This window comes from Hippocampus comes, unplaced genomic scaffold (genome assembly GCF_001891065.2).
Source record: "Hippocampus comes isolate QL1 unplaced genomic scaffold, H_comes_QL1_v1.1 scaffold86, whole genome shotgun sequence".
NCBI lineage: Eukaryota > Metazoa > Chordata > Actinopteri > Syngnathiformes > Syngnathidae > Hippocampus > Hippocampus comes.
In genome coordinates, this window is record NW_017805882.1 from 4617019 (window position 1) to 4636738 (window position 19720).

The following is a 19720-nucleotide window of genomic DNA, read 5'->3' on the forward strand; positions in this document are numbered from 1 at the left end:
AAAGCATTCAATTTTTTCAAAAGCTGACAGTGCGTCTCATAATCCGATGCGCCTTATATATGGATCAATATTCTGATTTATTGGACGCAGTATTTTAAATGTTCTGAAAAGTGCTTTGTTGCAGCTGCAGTGGTTGTGAAAGTTTTATAAAATGAAGCTGTATTGTATTGTATTCCCTTTAGTGTAGCTCCATCTAGTGGATACATAACGCAACCGAAGCCACAATTGTAGCTTCTATTCTGTGCGCCTTATAATTCGGTGCCCACTGTATATGAAAACAGTTTTAAAATAGGCCATTCAATAGTGGTCCCCCTTACACTCCGAAGCGCCTTATAGTGCGGAAAATACGGTAATTTAAAATTACCCTAAATGACAGTGTACGGTGGGGCTTCTGTGTGGATCGAGTATATATGTTTCTATGTGTGTGTATGCCCACCTCCAGCTCCTGTTCTCGCTGCAGGGCGAACTGCTTGAAGGACTTGACAATGATTCCAGCATTGGAGCAGTCATAGACAAAAATGGAAGGGCTCCCCATCCAGGTCTGAAGGTCATAGATGGACAGCGGGATGTACTGAGTGTAGTTCTTGAAGAGGAACACAAACAAGAGTGGTTATAGGATTAGAGTGGTGTGGCATCATTAAATTGCGCTGGTAGAATTATTAATGATCGATGATGTCAAGTTAAGAGAATTGAGTGTGATCAAAGTGTGATCAAACAGCAGGGGGCTTGTGATCACAGATGTGACCAGAGAGCTACAGAAGGGGTTATAACATTACCACTGACAGGAGGGACGCATTTTCTCGTGAATGAATTATGCATTTAGAACAATTTATGGAAAAGAAATAGGAAGAAGAACAGCGGAACCAAAAAGGACACAACGCCCGTGGGTGTGCTGGGGATCGAGTGGCAACGGCTAAGTTTGGACAACAGCAGTGCATCACTGTGAGTGGGTGCTCGCTTATTGAATAGCGGCAATGAACAACTCAAAACAATATTTCAAGTCTTCACTGAAGATTAGTCCTGGAATAACAGCAGGCACACTGCAAATTATTTGGTTCTTACAAGAAAAAATGTTTTGGAGTGTTTGATCATTTATCCCATTTTATGATTCAATTTCTTATTTTAAGGGTTCATCTTGAAACAACAATCTTAAATCAAGCACAAACCTTTATTTTTGTTTCAAACGAGTCTGACATCTTAAGATGAGGGAAATGGCTGTTAAAATGACACATACTACATCTTACTCCTCAGGTTCCATTTGAATAAATCGTGTTTTAAAATATAGTAACAAACTAATAACAAAGTTGCTCTGCATTGTAGCCAAGGGTAAAATCCATTACAAGTCATGCATTCCTACTCCTGGCTATGAAATGCTTGCCGTTACCATCGGTTTCTTCTTCTTCTTCTTCTTCTTCTTGGTTCATTGGTGGAATACAGCTCTTTGATGCATACCGCCACCGACTATACAGGAAGCGCAAAGCATTTCCATGTATAGTCAATGGAAGCAGACCGCTTTTATTCAGCCCCGCAAACAAACACAAAAGACAGTCTTGCATATAAATAATTTCACCAAGATTTTACAGAAAAACACAGTCATAAAGATGGATATGCAAATAAATACACATACATAAAACATTAGCTTCAAACAACGTCCTTATTCAGTTTTGTTTCCTTTTTGTTTTCTTTTTTCCCCATCATTCGTCAATCATAAGCACAATGGGTCTCCATTAGTTCTGATGGACTGACAACCTCTGAAAATCACCATACATTTCCCACGAGTGAATTTATTGCTCTATAGGTAGAGGAAATTTCATTTCGCTTAGACGGCAGATTTTATCACCTCTATGATTAAAAAAAATCTCTTCCTTCTCTCTTCACATAATTTTAATAGCAGGGACAGGCTCTGATTCATTCATTTCGTTCAGAGGCAAAAATGGGATGCTCAATGCCTGGTTCAACAATCGACTCTCACTGGCTAACTTATTTAGTCAATATATTATTGGACTCCTGCCTACATATCTGTGTTCACAGGTGGAGAAATATCAGCCGATATGGCCTGCGTTCTCAGAACACCATAAAAGATCTGGATTCGGAGTCAGAACCAAATTGGCAAAAAAGGCTTTTAAATTGTCTGCCCCGTCCACCTGGAACAATGTGCAGAAAGACTTGAAATTGACAGAGTTTATGACTGGGGGAATTCAAAGCAAGCAGAAAAGACAGGGAAATGAATCCAACAAGATCCATGACAGCACTTTGCAATCATGTAATCCCTTTCTCATTTTTATGTAGTGTTTGTGGTCATATTCTATCAGTGTCAGCATACATATTAGCACCAAACATTTTCAATGGGAGACAGGTTTGGGCTGCAGGCAGGTCAGTCGAGTACCTGCACTCTGTTTCTACGATGCCACACTGTTGTAACATAGGTCCATAGGTGAAATATGGCCAAAAGTGTCAAAACGTCATGTGGTGCAACAGTCTGGCCATGGCAAGTGTTGTCAATTATTGTAAATGTATAACAACTTATTTTGTTTCTTTTTGGGCATGATTTGCAAAGTGTTTTGTATTACAGGACAAAATTACAAAGCATATCCAGTTATGTTACATTTACAGCAGATGCGTGTTTAACCATTTCGAGTCAATGCAGCAGCACACTGTGGAGCAAAACGGCAGTCAGTGATGGGGAAGATGTGTGGGACGGGTCATGAACCACAAGAACAAGCAAAACACCTGATGTACTATTTGCGTGACAAAATTACAAATAAAATCACAGTAAAGAAAAAAATGTCAACATTAAGGCAGGGGGTGTCAAACTCATTTTTGTCGTGGGCCACAATGCAGTTAGTTTCCCTTCGAGGGCCGTCGTCGTGACTGTGAATTCGGTGAAACCATATACATGTTTAACCACCTCCACATATTACATACACAGCGAACAACAAATTGATAGGTAATTAGTTTTGAAATCAGAAGTCAGGAAAAACGGATTGTTCAAGCATTGTTGTTATGGATTACATATGACATTTTGAAAATTTATTACAGACTTCAGCAAACATCCTGGAAATCAACATGCTTGATTTGCTTTCGCGGGCCACATAAAATGATGTAGCGGGCCAGATCTGGCCCCCGGACATTGACTTTGACACCTGTGTTGTTAAGGCAATGCACGCTGAACAGTCATACGAAAAATAAAATTGAGTATAAATCATTGCAAACAGGAATAGGCACGACTGTGCGTTGTAGTTGTGATGGGACGTGCTTGCTCTCAAGCCAACGTGCAATCACAAATATCTGCTTCACCCCCTTGTCTCTCAAGTTGGACAAAACAGAACCGAGGTGTCAAAAATCGGTTGACGGCTGTTATGACTTCAGAAACACAGCAGCGATTTTGTCGGGTAAAATGCCACACTTGAGTAAACCCGGTTTATCAAAAGTTATCAGTAGGAACAGGCAGCGGATGGTGATGCGGCCAGGCTCACTGGCAGCGTATCCATAATGTATTATACGTTCAATATGTTTTGATGACTTTTCATTCTTAACAAGTCGGGTTTTTTTTCTTTTCTGTTCCTATGAGGTGATGACTATGTTCTGTAGCTGGAGAAGATTCCTCTCCTCTCTCCTCCCCAGGTCTGCTTTGCGATGGATCTACCACCATTGTGGCTGGAGGCACCATATCTGTGACCAAGCTCCCACTGGAACTTTTCTCAGAATTGATGTTGGTGTTAATGGCATACTTGACACTCGACATGCCCCAATGTGTTGCAACTCAACTCGCTACAATTCAAACTGTAGTAATTAGCGACAAAGTCCATGATCAAGATGCCACAAGTGCATAAAAGAATGCAATGGCTGATTGGAAACCGTTCATTGAGTGGTTGAATGTCAAGCAGTATTTTCTCAGGTCAAGTATTCTTGTTATTCTAAGTTAACTGTGCCTTATAACAGAGACAGAGAGAGAGAGAGAGAGCGCGTGAGAGAGAAAAAATGTCTGTGTGTGTGTGTGTGTGTGTGTGTGTATAAATACATTTCATGTACCGTATTTTCCACACTGAAAGGCGCACTGGATTATGAGGCGCACCTTCAACGAATGGCCTATTTTGTAATTGTTTTCATATATTGGACGCACTGCACTATAAGACCCAATCTACAATGCATCCACTAGATGGAGCTACGCTCAAAGAAATGCCAACAGAACTGTAGCAACGCCACTCGAGTGAAGCGTGCCTCAGCAGTCCATAGTCCGCTGCTTTCTGCTGTGCGTGCGTGAGCGCAAGCACGTACACACGTGGTTCAACCAATCAGCTCCGAAGCAACCCACGTCACAGATCAAAGAAGCTTTGAACAAACGACAACAGCTAAGATAGCTTCGCTGTTGAGTGGCATTGCTACAGAACGGTCAGATGTCAGTAAAACTTATTTAATAAAGCAGTGACACAGTTCACTTAACCAACAGCAAGTTATAACATTGACTCTTTAACATTGAACTCTCTTGCCACTGCTCTATTTCCGTGTTCAACTGCGTAACCCGATCGCCTTAAGTTTGAACTCTGCGTTGTAAGCATGTCTCTAGCAAGGAGCCATTTTGGGGTCGACACATTACCACAATATATATAACATATACCACAAGGATTTTAAGGCGCGCTGTGAGCTTTTAAGAAAATGGGAAGGCTTTTAGGTCCGCCTTTTAGTGCGGAAAATATGGTCCATAAAACATTTTAAATTTTACACAAATGTACGTGATCATAGTACATGAATGTATGCAAATTGTTTTTCATATTTTTATATTAGACTTAACTTGCTTCAAATGGAGACAGGGATGAGCAACAGGACCAAAAAGTCTGATCATGGTAGAAACTGAATCTCTTCACAGTAAAAGTGCCTATATGTCTCTACATGTAAACATTATAATGGAAATATCGTGTTATTTATATGTGAAAAGTTAATATTACCTGTCAAGAGAGGCGGAAACAATCACATATTGTCTCTGCTTCTTGTCATTGACATTGTGCATTTTCATGTGAATGTATGTCCGCTTTTTCTTCTATGTAATGAAATACTACATAATAAATAAATCACAGTCCCTCTGCAAAGCTGAATCGATTTAAAAAGTAAACACAGATACCGTTACTCATGTATTCCAAAATATATACTTTTGACCTTTTAAGCATCTTGTCCTGGCTGACGAGACCGATTAATTTCAGGATTTTGGGGTGTATGCTGACTTTGCAATACTATATTTTCCCTCTTTTGACACATTAATTGAGCTACAAATTACTGTTCATAGCTGGTTGCTCTCCCCTTGAATGTGGTTCCACCCAGACTTCTGAGCAAAGCAATATAGCTCAACTTAAAACAAATAACTATTAAAACTGTTTTCTTTTTCTGGAACAGAAAAGATTTGAAGCGCATCAAGTTTCATGAAATTAAAAAAACAAAAATTGAACGTGCCACTGTCTTCTCCTGGTATGGATGTGTGATTACACTTTATCCAAGTAGGGTAAAAAAAAAGGTTCTTGACAGCAAACGTCTTGGTTGTCACGCATGTAATAATGTGATTGATCAAAGGTAGACGTCACATTTGAAACATCAAGTCATCAGAAACTGCATGGTAAAATAACAGTTCGTATTGAGTACAAATTAACGCGTGATCTCCATACAAATGTTTTCTCCCTGAAGTGAAACCCGCAGGTAAAATGTCACACAGATGTGGCTCAGATGACATTTTTAGGCCATCGGTAGAACAAGATACCCTACTTAAATGTTGAAGCGCATTGATAGTTTGCAAGCTAAGTAGAGGATTTTCATATATTGTCTCTGCTCTGCTGCGATTACCCGTTTGAATTAAAATTGCATTTTGAATTCCGATGCACACAAACATGAGATGTGTTCTCAGTCGGCAATTAATGAGTTGAGAATTACCTTATTAAAAACCCAAATTTCTCCATTGACAGTGGGCCGTGGAACCCCATGGCCGTTGTAGTGAAAGAGGACACGCTCCTCTTTGGCATTTCGTCTGAGTGACGTGCATAGTTTTTTCACCTCGTCCACTGTGGGGTCCAGGCTTTGTTTGTAACGTGCCTGAAACACATGAAAAACATAAGGATGAGTAAAATGATCAGGATGTTTGCTGTACAAGTTTGATGATTCAGCCTCCTTTATTCAGTGCTGATGGAGATGAGTATGTAGTGAATCGCTTCTATGCAAATGGAGGAAAAAAATGCACAGGGATGCTTGGGGCACATTCATCCCTTTACTTTGGGGAAAATGTCCAGGTAACGTTGAGAATGACATTACAATATGTCACACTTTCAAATTCATCGTTTTTCATGTCTGCAGAACTGGAGGAGACAGTTTTATAAAAAATAAGGACTAAGCATCACTTTCTTTCTTATTCATCATGTTAAATGATGCAACACGTACAGGGATCAGTGGGACTGCATGGGGGTTTCAATGAATGAAAGGCGCGGCAAAGAAGCTCAGACGAGAAGCGCACACATTGAGCATTGAGTCCTTTGACATACTGTATTTACATGGGCGGCATACAAATCCTCATCAATGTTTCCTTAATTGTTGTTTCACAATTTCTTCATAGTTTGTGCCTCATGAGTCTATGTATGAGAGAAACATTGTCAGAATGACAAAACAAGGACTTAGACATCCCACAAATTGTCATGTGATAGTTGGTGAAGTCACACTTAGGATGAAAAGAAAACGCTTGAAATTGGAATAATAGCCAACTGTGGATGGTGTAAATAAATAAATAAATGAATGAATGAATGAATGAATGAATGAATGAATGCTACTTCCATGGCTGCTGTGTTATTATATTGTTATAATATTGTGTTTTCCATCATTGTTAAAATGCACACATATTTGAAATGGACCTGATTATTCAGTCTTTGCAAAAGGCAGTAAGAGGCCTCATCTGCCTTGTGAAAATTGCTTTGGCCCACTGCACTTCTCAGTGGGTTAAAAATGAATACGGGTAATGAGCTAGCTGACCTTGAAGGGCCATTATGTTCGCAATGATCCAAACCTAAATCGGTTAAGACAAAGGTACTACAGTTTGAAAAATGACAAAGATTATTACATCCTCTTTACAGTTAATAATTATAATGAGTGAAAATTTATATCCAACCACAGTTTTAACACGGTCAGTCAAAACATTGATGACACTTTAAATACTTGAAATTAAATTGGCACATCCATCTTACCCCAAACACCAGGTATTATTTCAGGAGTTAAGAGCATGATGAAGAGTAAGAGTTGACTGGGGTAATTAGTACATGCAGGATGCCAAACAAACAGATCTGTCTCACTTTTAATTGTTGCTTTTACGGAGCAAAAAGGACTCGTCCACATACATGTATACATTAAATAGACTGAATGTCCATTTAACGTGTGGAAAGCACACAAGTGGAGACCTGACTGGGGCTAGTTATTCAAGAGAAAATCTAGTTATCAGACTCATTAAGGGTCTTATGTAATTGTGGCTCTTTTTATCCGTTTTTTTTTAGCTTTATTTACACGGTGCCTCTCATACACGAAGTAAGTCAATGTGCTTCACATTTGAACAGCATTTACAAAGACAATAAAGATATTTACAGAAATAAAAGTAGCTTACTACAATTACTAAATGCATGTACAGTACAAGAAAGATTTTGTAAAACTAAAAGAAAAAATGCTTTAAAAGACCTCAAACATAAGAATTGGGGCGGAGTCGGGGCATACGTTTTAACTTGGATCGAAATGAATTCACACCTGGGGCTGACTTCACATCTATTGGCAGCTTATTGCATATTGGTGTAGCATAACAAGCTGCTTCACCATGTTTGCTTTTAAGTCTGGGCTCCATTAATTGACCCCAGTCTGGAGATCTCTGACCCTTATTGGTTTTATATTCAATTAGCATTGCTTTAATGTATTCAGGACCAACAGCATTCAGTGATTTATAGATCAGAAGCAAAACTTCAAACAGCTGACTGGGAGCCAGTGTAAAGACTGCAGTAATATGTTCTGATCTAATTGAGGGAATACAGTCAGAAGAACATTACAATAATGAAGGCTACTGGAGATTAAAACATCGATAAGCTTCTTCTGGTCTGCTTGGAGCATGCAACCATTCACTCTGGATATTGTTTTTGGCCAGTAAAAGGCTGTTTTCATGATTGATTAGCCATGACTGCAGAAAGTCAGATCCTAAACTATCAGCACACCAAGTTTTGGACTTGGTCTTTGTTTTTTAAGAGAGTCACTGCAAGTGTTTAATAACAGCAGTCTTCTTTATTGCCAGAAACAATTACCTCAATTTTGTTTTGCTTTGTTTTAGATCATGGATCTTTTACCAACAGCCGGTCTTCCATCCGTTGTACAGTATTTAGCTCAAATACGATAGTTTTGATAGATTTTCTTGAGAACTACTCACATGAAATGCAAGCAAACACTTAACCGAAAAAAAAGAAGTGTTTCAGATGGTGGGGGGCACAGAATACACGTGTGCAAGGGATCAGATTAGGGAACCACTTCTGTCTTAGTTTGAGCCAAAATAAAACCCTGCGCAATTACCATTTTCTCATTTTGAGTTACCTAACACTTCAAGACCAAGCAGAACTCATCCCACTGGAAAACGGCTCAATTCCATCGACTGCGTGTGGATAAGTTTGAACTGCAGCTTGATAATATAGCTGGCAGGCTAATTCTATTGAGGTATAATCAGATGGGATGCGCTGAATACGGCACTTACCCAAACAATATCAAGTGGTAGCAGAGAGGTCTAATAGTGTTAGTGAGAGTCATGCAATAATGGAGGAATATTATCTCTAATATTTGAAATCAGCGCCTGGGGTGAGGGGTGCTGGTTGAGAGTGAGACGGAGATGCAGGTTGGCCATGTACCTGTATGTTGATGCTTTAGCAAAGGTGTTCGTTTTTCCCTTGCTCCATCTGTGGTCGAGTCTGCGGCTCAAGGATCGGTCTCTAGGCCCACGAGAAATGAAATGGCACCAGCGACAGAGTCGCTGACCCCCCACCCCTATATCCTGCCCTCCCTTGGAGCAAGCGTCATCATCAAACATGATGGACAGCTAATATGTATGTGTGTGTGTGTGTGTGTGTGTGTGTGTGTGTGTGTGTGTGTGTGTGTGTGTGTGTGTGTGTGTGTGTGTGTTTTGATGGACAAACATACAGAGGTGTACCAAACATCTTGTAAAAGATGCGCACAAGGGACTGGAAGTGGCCCATCGGCGCCTTGGTGTAATTTAACCGCCACGGAGGAAGAAGTGGACGTCCTCAAAGAGGAGCATGCACTAGATATGGATGAACATAACGGGCCCTATTTCTTTTTAAATTAGAGTATAGTAAACTAAATTAAAAAAAAAAAAAAATCAAACGGCAATCTTTTTTTGTTTGCTCTACATTTTTCATTTGAAAGAGTGGCAGGATAAATACAGTCTATAGCTTTCTGTAAGTCAATTAAAATATTATAGGTACGTGTGGCATAAAACTGTAACTGTAGCCAAAGTAAAAAGCAATTCGATGTTTCACCTTCTCTGGGCACTTGACGACTAGTACTTGATAAAGGCTCAGAAGCGAGAGAATAAAAGTGATCAAGCCAATGGGAGAAGCAACACAATGTCAGATTTGACAGGGAGCCTCCATATTTAAGTGTCGCTATATCCAAAGCACGCATCTGGATGGAGGATGCTTAAATGACAGACTTAAATTGTTTGGAGAATCTGAGGTGCTGCGCATCTTTTCGCTCTTTTGTCGTTGGAAGAATACTGGACTAAATTACTGTCTTTTCGAGAACTGGCTTCCAATAATTCAGTTGTTTCTTTGCTTGTCTGATGATTCCGCATATCAGTTCCTCTTATTGTACAAGGCAAATGAGTGACAAGATCACATCCAAGAAGTTTCCGTTTCTGAACTATTCCAAGATGGCAGAAGCACAATAAAGTTTCATGCGCAAAATGATAGTATTACAAGTAGCCTGGGTACTTGCAATGCTGGCAACGCTTTGATTTCATCAAAGGTGGAAAATACAGAGCAATTTATTGAAGCTGCGTTTGTCACCCTAGGAGGTCAGTCGAACTTTTGTTGGGAACCAAATTCCATTTCTTATTCCCATGTTGTGGTGCGTCGACCTCACAAAGGTCCAAGTATTTTGCTTCTTGTGCATTTGAGTATCTTTTTTTTTTTCCCTGAACCTCCTTCAGAATCTTCACTTTGTCTGGGCCGTTCAATAACTTCATGATCAAAGTTCTCGGGGGTCCTTTCTTACTCTGACTCAATGAGCTCTTTCTATTGTCAGCCTCGTATTTAAGGAAGTTATGCCTCGAGCCTCCGGCATCCAAATCTCGAGAAATGAGCAGGCGTCAGCACCCTCCACACCCTTTGATCATCTTTGTCTTGCGTCATGATCCTCAAGTTTTTCCTCCATTTCCTTGTTCTGACTTTCAAGGCTTCGAACCTTAGCTACGAGGCAATCAACACTGCCCTCAGAATCTCTCAGCCCTGAACCCGTTCAGAGCATTTATCAACTTCTTTCCTGACTCCCACAGTCGCCATGTGAACTCCATGAATTCTGATGCAAAAATCTGTTCCCACTTCTCTAATGGCATCAGGAATGGGCTGGGGATTGGCAAGCAGTCTCAAGAAATAATTTCATGACTGCATTATGTCATTTGCACAGGCTAAGAGGCCATTAACACAGGTGGTGAGAACACAAAGGAAAAGGTGATGATTGCGTAATATGCCACATGTGATGGCCCAGCCGATCTCTGACACCTAAATTTGCAAGTCGAGTGTAAAAGTCCTCTGCACGACATAAATGACGTGAGCAGTCTATTCTTGTACAAGAGGGTGACGGAAGTGTGACGCAGGGCTACTGCTTGCTAATAAAGACAACCACACAGCTGGTATCCTATCACACCTTAGTGGCCTCTTTCCAATTCAGACAGATGTTAGTGGACCAAATAAAAGAAATAAAAAGATATAATGTGCGGTTTTATGTATATATATGTAGACACACACACACACACACACACACACACACACACACACACACACACACACACACACACACACACACACACACACACACATACAAAAACAGACAAATTTTTCTAAATGTGTAATAATTTACAACAGCAGGTGTTACATTTGTTAAAGACTAAAACCATTCTGGTTGCACAAATGGGAACCAGCTGATTCTGTCATGGTTATCTGAACTCATGGTGTAAAACTGCCAAGCCTAGTTGGTAACACACTGATTTTACTCTGGCCATGTAGAAGGTACGAAGCGTCAAAATGGCATACGTGGCTGAAGGGTTCTGTTAGAGCCATAAGGAAAATGTGGTTAAATTATATATTTAGCTCTTTGTTCACCATTGAATCATTTGACCAGGTGCAAGCTGTTTGGCTTATATTTGATGTTGTATTTTATTGCTATTTTACTTAGAGCAAATTTATTAAGAATAATAAGGTATCTGGGCTCCATTAATTGTCCTGCCTTTGGCCTGTTAAAGGTAGGTGGTGTTTACGTGAGCATCATTAGGAACACAGTCGGGCATGGAGCAACAACTTTTCTGACCGTGTTAACAGCGTGTTACTCAAAAACGTGCAGCCACGTGTTTCGTGTTTTGTGTTACGTGCAACATGTTTGTGCAAAGTGTAATGTAGAAGTTATGTTTGTCATTTTTTGGTAAAGCCTTAATTTGTGTTCAAGAGGAAATAAAGCGAAACCTCCTGTTTTTTTTTTTGGGGATCAACTATGTCGGCCTCGTGTTCTTGTCGTCATTTCTGAACGGAAAGGCCCGTCAAAGAAAGGCAGGAGTCGGGAACCTTCATACCCTGCTGACATAGTGACAAAAGGACAGTAAGTTGCTGCTACACGGCACAATCTTAAATCTAATGAGGTTGATGTGTTAGATTAACAATTTTGCAACCGGCGATTCATGTTTTAACTGATCATTTATCATTTTTCTGCCAAATCATTTTAAATTTGATACCCTCCAGCCCGCCCTGACAGCACTAGGTCGCTCCTTCAGCCAGAGACTGTTACACCCGCGCTGCAAGAAGGAGAGATACCGCCGCTCAGTCCTACCGACTGCCGTCAGACTGCTGAGTAAAAAATAAATAAAATGATGTGAAAAACAATTGTAAATAGCACAGCCACCTTATCTATATCTATATTTATATTGCACTTAATTGAACGGTGTACATTGAAATTGTAACATTTATTTTGTGAATGCAAACACTTTGTTTTTCTTCTTTCTTCTTTCTACCCACAATCTTGCTGCTGTAGACTGTAAATTTCCCCAGTGTGGGACAAATAAAGGATATCTTATCTTACAACAGACATATTTCAAAAACACTGGTCCAGGGGCATGTTTACTACTGTGCTACCTCACCTTTCCTTTTGGCAATTAGCAAGTGTATATTTAAGAACTGAGGATGGAAACTGTGTATGTTTTGTAGCTGAAATGCTTTTCCATTCTAAACCGTTGCTAAGCGCTCCAGGTTTACTGTTGACCTATCTAGCGCTTCATGATGTGTTGGTTTGACATTAAACATGGCAGGCCATCCCTGAAAAATCAGTGCTTGGATGGCAGCATTGTAGCTTCAAAACCTCTGTACCTTTCAGCATTTTGGTGCCTTCACAGATGTGCAGGTTTGCCATTTAACACACCCCCAGATCATCACAGATGAATTTAAGGCTGATAATTCTCCGAATGGTGGATTGCCTTTATCCAGGAGGCGACTGCTCCATGATTTCCAAACCCAATGTGTACTTTTCCATATTGCCTCAGTCCATCTGAGATGACTTTGGGTTCAATGTAGTGGGTAACATTTCTCATACTTTGGTCAGACTGAAGGCGAGCTGAGCGTTTCTCACAGTACGATTACATATAAAGTTCATGTGAATAGGCGGGAATGTGTGCCGGGTGGCTCACCACCCACACATTTGCTTCTTCCATTCACTGGTATTGAACAATTTGAACTCAAAGCTGCATTGCATCGCTAACATTGCATCGCTAACAACCATACCAATCACACAGCAGCACGCACGCACACAGCAGCACGCACACAGCAGCACGCACGCGCGCACGCACGCGCGCACACACACACACACACACACACACACACACACACACACACACACACACACACACACACACACACACACACACACACACACACACACACACACACACACACACACAGAGCTTGGTGAAATAGACATTGTACAGGACAATATCATTGTCGACTCTGGGCACTAACAAGTACCAATAACGTCCGGGACCGAGCCAAAAAGCAAGAGGCTTGGAGAATAGTGAGCAAAGAAGTGAGCATATCCGTTGAGTGTATGGACTTGTTTGCAGCTATTGAACTGTCAACCAAGATAGCATTTTGCATTTGCCAAAGTTACAGAAACCGTCACCGGCCACCAGATTTACTACTCATGTTCAATTTAGGGTTTTTTCTTCGGTTAGAGTAAAAGAATAAAACCCTCCACTTCTCTGAGTGAAGCATTCTTTTTTTACTGTGTCAAATATGCACTGACAATAATTCGAATGTCATTGTATTGTGCAGTGTTTTGAGTTACATTTTACACCATGTCCAAAAGTCACACGAATTAGGCTTTATACAGTCGGTTTATTAGAGAGCAGCCCGTGACCAGGGCTGTGTCATTTCACCGGGAAAAATTGTCCTGCTGGGGCCTGTAGGCCTGGATGACTCAGTTCACAGCAGGTCTGATGAGCAGAGTGAGCGAGGACACGTCACCCATCCGTCGCTGTGAGCCTCCTGTTGAGACTCTGCAGCCATTTCCATGGAATGTCAAAGGTGTACAGTAGACTATAACACTTTCAAGAAGGCCTAGTTAAAAACAACATTCGGAAATTACAGGAATAACACTGTGTGTTTCAACAGTAGGGCTGCATAATAAATAGCACGTCAATCAAAATAAATCAGAAAGCAACATCACGTGAGTTGTCAACTTTTAAGGGAGGCTGTCAATGTCACAGAAAAAGCATTAGAAATGAGGCACAATACTTTAAATTGGTTTTGTACCCCAAAAAAAATATATATCACATGATCATAAATACACGTGATTATGGAACTAAATAATACCCATATGATCATAAATGTGATTGTAACAGCCCTATCTTTCAAACATAATTACACAAAACATTCAGCCCTTTTCGACATAATGTAAATGAAAAGACAGTCAAGTGACTTTTTTTTCTCCAGAAGTTTTGATCCTTTTATGGTAGTAATAACTTTGAAATTGAAACTCATGCTCCAAATAGCAGATCAATGATGATGCATCGACATGATATATCAGTACCCTTGACCGAATTTTGTATGTGGTGCGAAGATGAGCATCAGGAGTTAGCAGCGTAAGTGGCATGTTATAGAGCAGACAGAAGTGACACTTTTGGAAGAGTGACTTTGTATTTCCACCAGGAGTGAGACAAACACGCCACTTTTTTTTTTTTTTTTTTTTTTTTTTTTACTGAAAATGGTGCCTTTGTTTTGAAATCATATGATAGGGTTTCTCTATGGTCTCGGTATTATTAGGGTTGTCCCCATTCAATCGTGAGATCTGAAATCAAACGTATCACAGAGGATAAAAAAATAATAATAAATGTTCTTACTTGCAAAGGTCACAAAGTGACAAAATAATCCTGAGGTACAAAGATATTTCCAAACAGAACAGTAATAGAATGCAGTAGTTTTATATGACACAATTTAACATTTTGAGTTTGTGTGGAGAGAAAAGACAAAAATCCACATCCAAACAAGTGCTGTGATTCCACAAAAATGCTCGTGACGTTTTTCAGCTTTTTAAGCATTTTAAAAGTTTGTGAAGTTTTTTAAGTTTGTACAGTTCAGTAGACCACACGTTACTCTGCATTAGGGGGTAAGTCGATTGACAAAAAAGAGGTGCTGCTCCATGATGTCAGTTTCTATGCAACACAGAGCAAGAGAAATCAATGACCGAAAAGACTCTTCCAACACCAACGTTACGCTGACAGGAGCTGAAGTAACCTGAAGCGAACTTAACACAATAAATTACAAATGGGCAACAGTTGAGCAACGTTAGTTGCTGTGGACCTATCACAACTAGTGGACAGCGTAAATATGAAGCAGGCATCGAGAGACAGAAATGGCAGCCTCTTGAAACCACTCCGCAAATGTTCTTTTTAATGTGTACTTTCCAACGCTTTTTTTGTGATTTAATTGTGGATCGTATGAACCAACTTCGGAGAGTTTTCTGCTTTTTTGGCCGTGACATACTTTTAGTGGAGCGTACAGTCTCAGCGCTTGTGTGTGACTTTACAGACATTCTGTGAAAACGTTAAAACATTACTTTCTCCTCATTTGAAATATGAGAATTTCCAGACTTACTGCCTCATGCTGGGCTGCTTGCACTATTGCATCCTTTGGTTGTTAATGTCATATATATATATATATATATATATATATATATATAAAGGCCATTTATCAACATTTGAAAATGACAAACAGAAAACGAGCCTTTATCTTATCTTCTATTATGTGATTATTTAACACAAGTCGGGAAACAAAATACGACCATACTTTGTTAACCTCAAGCTTGTTTTGCCTTGAGGGAGGATAGCTGCTCAATCTTCTTCCACTGTTACTTCTCCTTTCAGCAACCGACGAGGTCACAGGAGCAGAAGAAAAACATCTTCCAGTTCAAGGCAAAGCAAGCTCTATGTTCAGAAATGCGTAGGGTGTGCATTGGTTCATTTTAACGTTGGGCACTGCTTTGTTGTGACACTCTGAATAACTAAATGGCACTTTTGAAAGATGCTCTGAGTTTCCAAGAAGTTGGAGCAGAGCAAAGCATACTCACCATTTCCAAATGTACCCAGAGATAGGCACTCTCGCATTGCAAAGAGAGTGAGCAAGAGGAAGAGCATTAAAACATGCACTTGCGCTGGTGCAACCAGAGGAGGTGTTTTTTTTTTTTTGGGGGGGGGGGATTTCACACTGTGAAAAGTTGGCGGCATTTGCGAGCATATTGGTCGCAGGGCCAAGCCCTGTTTATGCAAGTGAGTAGTATGAATGCTCCAGGCAGCTCACACAGTTTCAGCTGGTAGAAGACAACATTAACGTGTCATCCTCCGCACATAAACACAAAAATAGGATGGATGGATGGATGGATGGATGGATAGATAGATAGATAGATAGATAGATAGATAGATAGATAGATAGATAGATAGATAGATAGATAGATAGATAGCAGCAGATAGATAGATAGATAGATAGATAGATAGATAGATAGATAGATAGATAGATAGATAGATAGATAGATAGCAGCAGCGGATGCTGGTCTGTCAAGGAGGGGAAGCTCAATTTCGGCCTACATCATAAAATGCGTCCGCTTATTTATACGTGAATTCTACTCTCCGTTCCTTTTCAAGAAAATGATCTTGTGACCCTGTGGTCATATAAGTCAGTCTGCGAACACAAGCAACTACAAGAAAACCCACAATAAAATATTCATTTGTCGCTAGTCTCTTTCAACAAAGAGAGTGTCGCTAAAATGATTAGAAGTCTCCAGTTCAACTCAGAACAGAATGAGAATTGAAAAATGCTCCCACAAATGCCTACACCAAAAGATCGGTGATTGGCTCATTTTGCTGTCAATCAAAGAGATTCAGCCTCAGACACACGATACACGCCCACTGTCCATAGACTCCCAGAGATGCTGAGCGTCCAATGGGCAGAACAAAAACAGCATTTATCCAATGACTCGTCTCGTTTCAATGCATTGGGACAACCTACACTGCACTCTCGAGACGCCCAGCATCCGCGCGGTCGACGCTCAGCATCCACACAGTTTAAAGCACAGTGAAGCTGCGGGAATGAATGAGAAGAGAGTCGCGTCGTAACCAGTAATAAGAAGCTGATTTGGAACAAAAGTTGAGCGCGTTGTAGCGCATATTTAGTCAATGACATGTCCACACAATTGTATGTACACACATGTATTTGATCACTTACTTTTTGACATTCTAGGGGAAGCTGAGCTTCCCTTGCAGTCTTAGAGCAATCGCCTCTGATAGATAGATAGATAGATAGATAGATAGATAGATAGATAGATAGATAGATAGATAGATAGATAGATAGATAGAGCCCATTTCCATAGATTACAGCAGCATTTTAATTCAAACTAACTTAATTCCTCCAATGTCCTGAAAGAAATTCTGATACTGTCTCTGTAAATCAATGAGCGGAGGCCAGCGACACTGTGCTGAACAAATGTCTGACTTTCAATGTCAGGGTTAAGTGTGATTGCTTTTGAAGATAGACAGCCAGGCAGACATCATATTACAAAATGAGCCTATTAAAAGGCCACAACTAGTCAGTTCAGTGATACTGATATCCCTTACTGCCTTGAGACGGAGAGTGAGGGAGAGGAGCGCAGGCCATTAGGAGTGCTGGGGGGGAGCCATTAGTTGAAAAGTGAAGGTTCATAGAGGTACACTTACAATCTAGACAGAAGGCCGGCCAACAAATTAGTCCACACCGAGATATAGACGTCTTAGCATCCACCAACAATCAGGGGGAAAATTAAGGGCAGTGTGGCTGACTGGGAGAGAGTTTGAATTGAAAGATGCTGTGCAGCTGGTAACAAAACTGTCTTGTGACATATTGACTTTTTGTCGACTAATGAGGCTAGGGACATGAGGACCATCTCCATCTCCGGAGTGAATAATTGGAAGACTCTCCTCATAATAAGATGTCAATTCAGAAAATTAAGGAAGACTTGACAATTATTACATGGTCATGGTCATTATCATTTGAACTGATTAAGTGAAGCAAGGTTTTCACTTGGGACGTTTATTTGATTGAGAGACAATCTTGTTTTGTAAACTTCAAAATTACCTGTAAGCTTTATATCACATGTCAAAACATATTCTGCTAGCTTCATTGAGAAAGTCATTTTCCATACCCTGCGCAATTTGAAGCGGAAACCCGATGATCCAAAGTTTAATATTTAGGTCCGAGCTATCGCCGCCTCTTTCACTTTAAAGATCTTAAAAAATGCTGACGTCTGGAACCAAACCTTTAGCAATACCTTTCAAGCCAAAACCGCTGATGAGACCTAAAAATGAAGGTGTCTATTTATCTATAATGTCCTTATGTGTTGCATGGGATGAGATACATGCAGGAATTGTGCCAAGTTTATACTGTATTTGGACAGGTCAGCGATTCTCCAAGGTACTTCACTTGCTTAAAAAGGTAACTTGGAAAACAGGGTAAAAAAGAAACCAGCAATCTTGTGGTTGAAGAAATAAATAAAAATGCCCATACACTGAACCTCCCCCACCCAAATAAAGCTTTTACACTATTAACACCATATATACTACACTATTTTTTTTTTGGGGGGGGGGGGGGATTTGGACTCAGAGGATTCTGATGGTGGTATTGCAGAGAGGGAGTGCGACAGAGCAACAGAAGGGAAAAACTTCCAAAAAAAAAAATTGCAGTATATATAGTCACGGGACGAGAGGAGTGCAAATCGATGCTGTGGTACCGTGAGTGAACTCAATTGATTCATTGAACTCATAACGACAAGCACACGGGCTCACTGATTAAGCACGGAAAACATTTGTTCATATTACAACTGTTAAAATGCACAGATGTGATTTTTGACCCATGTTAATTGAAGCTTGTTAAATAACTGTTAAAATGTGAAAACTAAATGATAAAGCCAGACAGTTTAAGAAATAACTAACTTGATTACTCTTTTGAATCAAACAGGCCGAATGAACTTTTAAAAATCTTCAGGGGGGTTTGCGAACAATGAGCGGCGCTGACTTTTAGGTTTGAATCATTGACCTTTTAATGTCACAAAGGTTCTTGCTGGGTTGAATATATGGCCTGGCACACAACAGCCAATTCACACGGATGCCACACACATTAACTCGCGTCTGTTGTGATCCCAGTTACATTTGTCATTATTCTCTAAAAATATCTATATTTGCAATGAGTTCATTTAAACAATAAGAAAATCTAAGTTTGGAAACTTGCAGACTGTTGAGGTAAAAAAAAAAAAAAAAAAGCCTTATATGAGATAAGAAACAGTGAGAACTGATCCATGTGCTCAGTCCATTGTGATTTCCCACAAGAATATGAAAGCCTAATATTAGTTTAGAGGTCCAGTGTCCGTAAGTCCTGCAATGTCCTAATGGTTTTCTCTGCGGCTCCAACTGGACTAAGTGCATGAGGTGAGCCAATGGAAGATCATTTAGCCAATTTCCGCAAGATGTTATTCACTCTCCAGCTTCCTGTTGTATTACAACCGCCGATGTTTGTCACCTGATTGAGTGAAACAACAACATTTCGTGAGCTAATCGACTGCAGGTAGGTAAACCATGCATAAATCCAAGAAAAGTGAAGTTTCTGAAGAAAAGCCAACGTTTAATGCTATGTGCAACGTTATGAACTGTGTTATAATAAAAATGGCTCACATAGCCTCACAGGTGACAGCTTTTATTCGCGTGTGAAGATGAAAGTCTTCAAGCCCTGATGTGCCGATGCGCCACTCAGGTAAAGGAGATCATCATATGAACCAGGTAAAATAACTATTTCTTTTATATTGCACATATACACATATATAAACATATATATACACATGTGTATATATATATATATATATATATATATATATATATATATATATA

General features: G+C 40.0%; 1 protein-coding gene across 2 annotated transcripts in view; it reads right to left on the reverse strand.

Annotated features, from left to right (window-relative positions):
• The window catches only part of rptor (regulatory associated protein of MTOR, complex 1), a 164605-nt gene that overhangs the window by 122355 nt on the left and 22530 nt on the right, over positions 1-19720 (reverse strand). For both annotated transcript variants that reach the window (XM_019889388.1, XM_019889387.1), the window contains exons 5-6: positions 5917-6075; positions 437-583 (exon numbers count right to left, since the gene is read on the reverse strand). In XM_019889388.1, coding sequence (XP_019744947.1) covers positions 437-583; positions 5917-6075 — 306 coding nt within the window. The remainder of the gene's footprint in view (positions 1-436; positions 584-5916; positions 6076-19720) is intronic.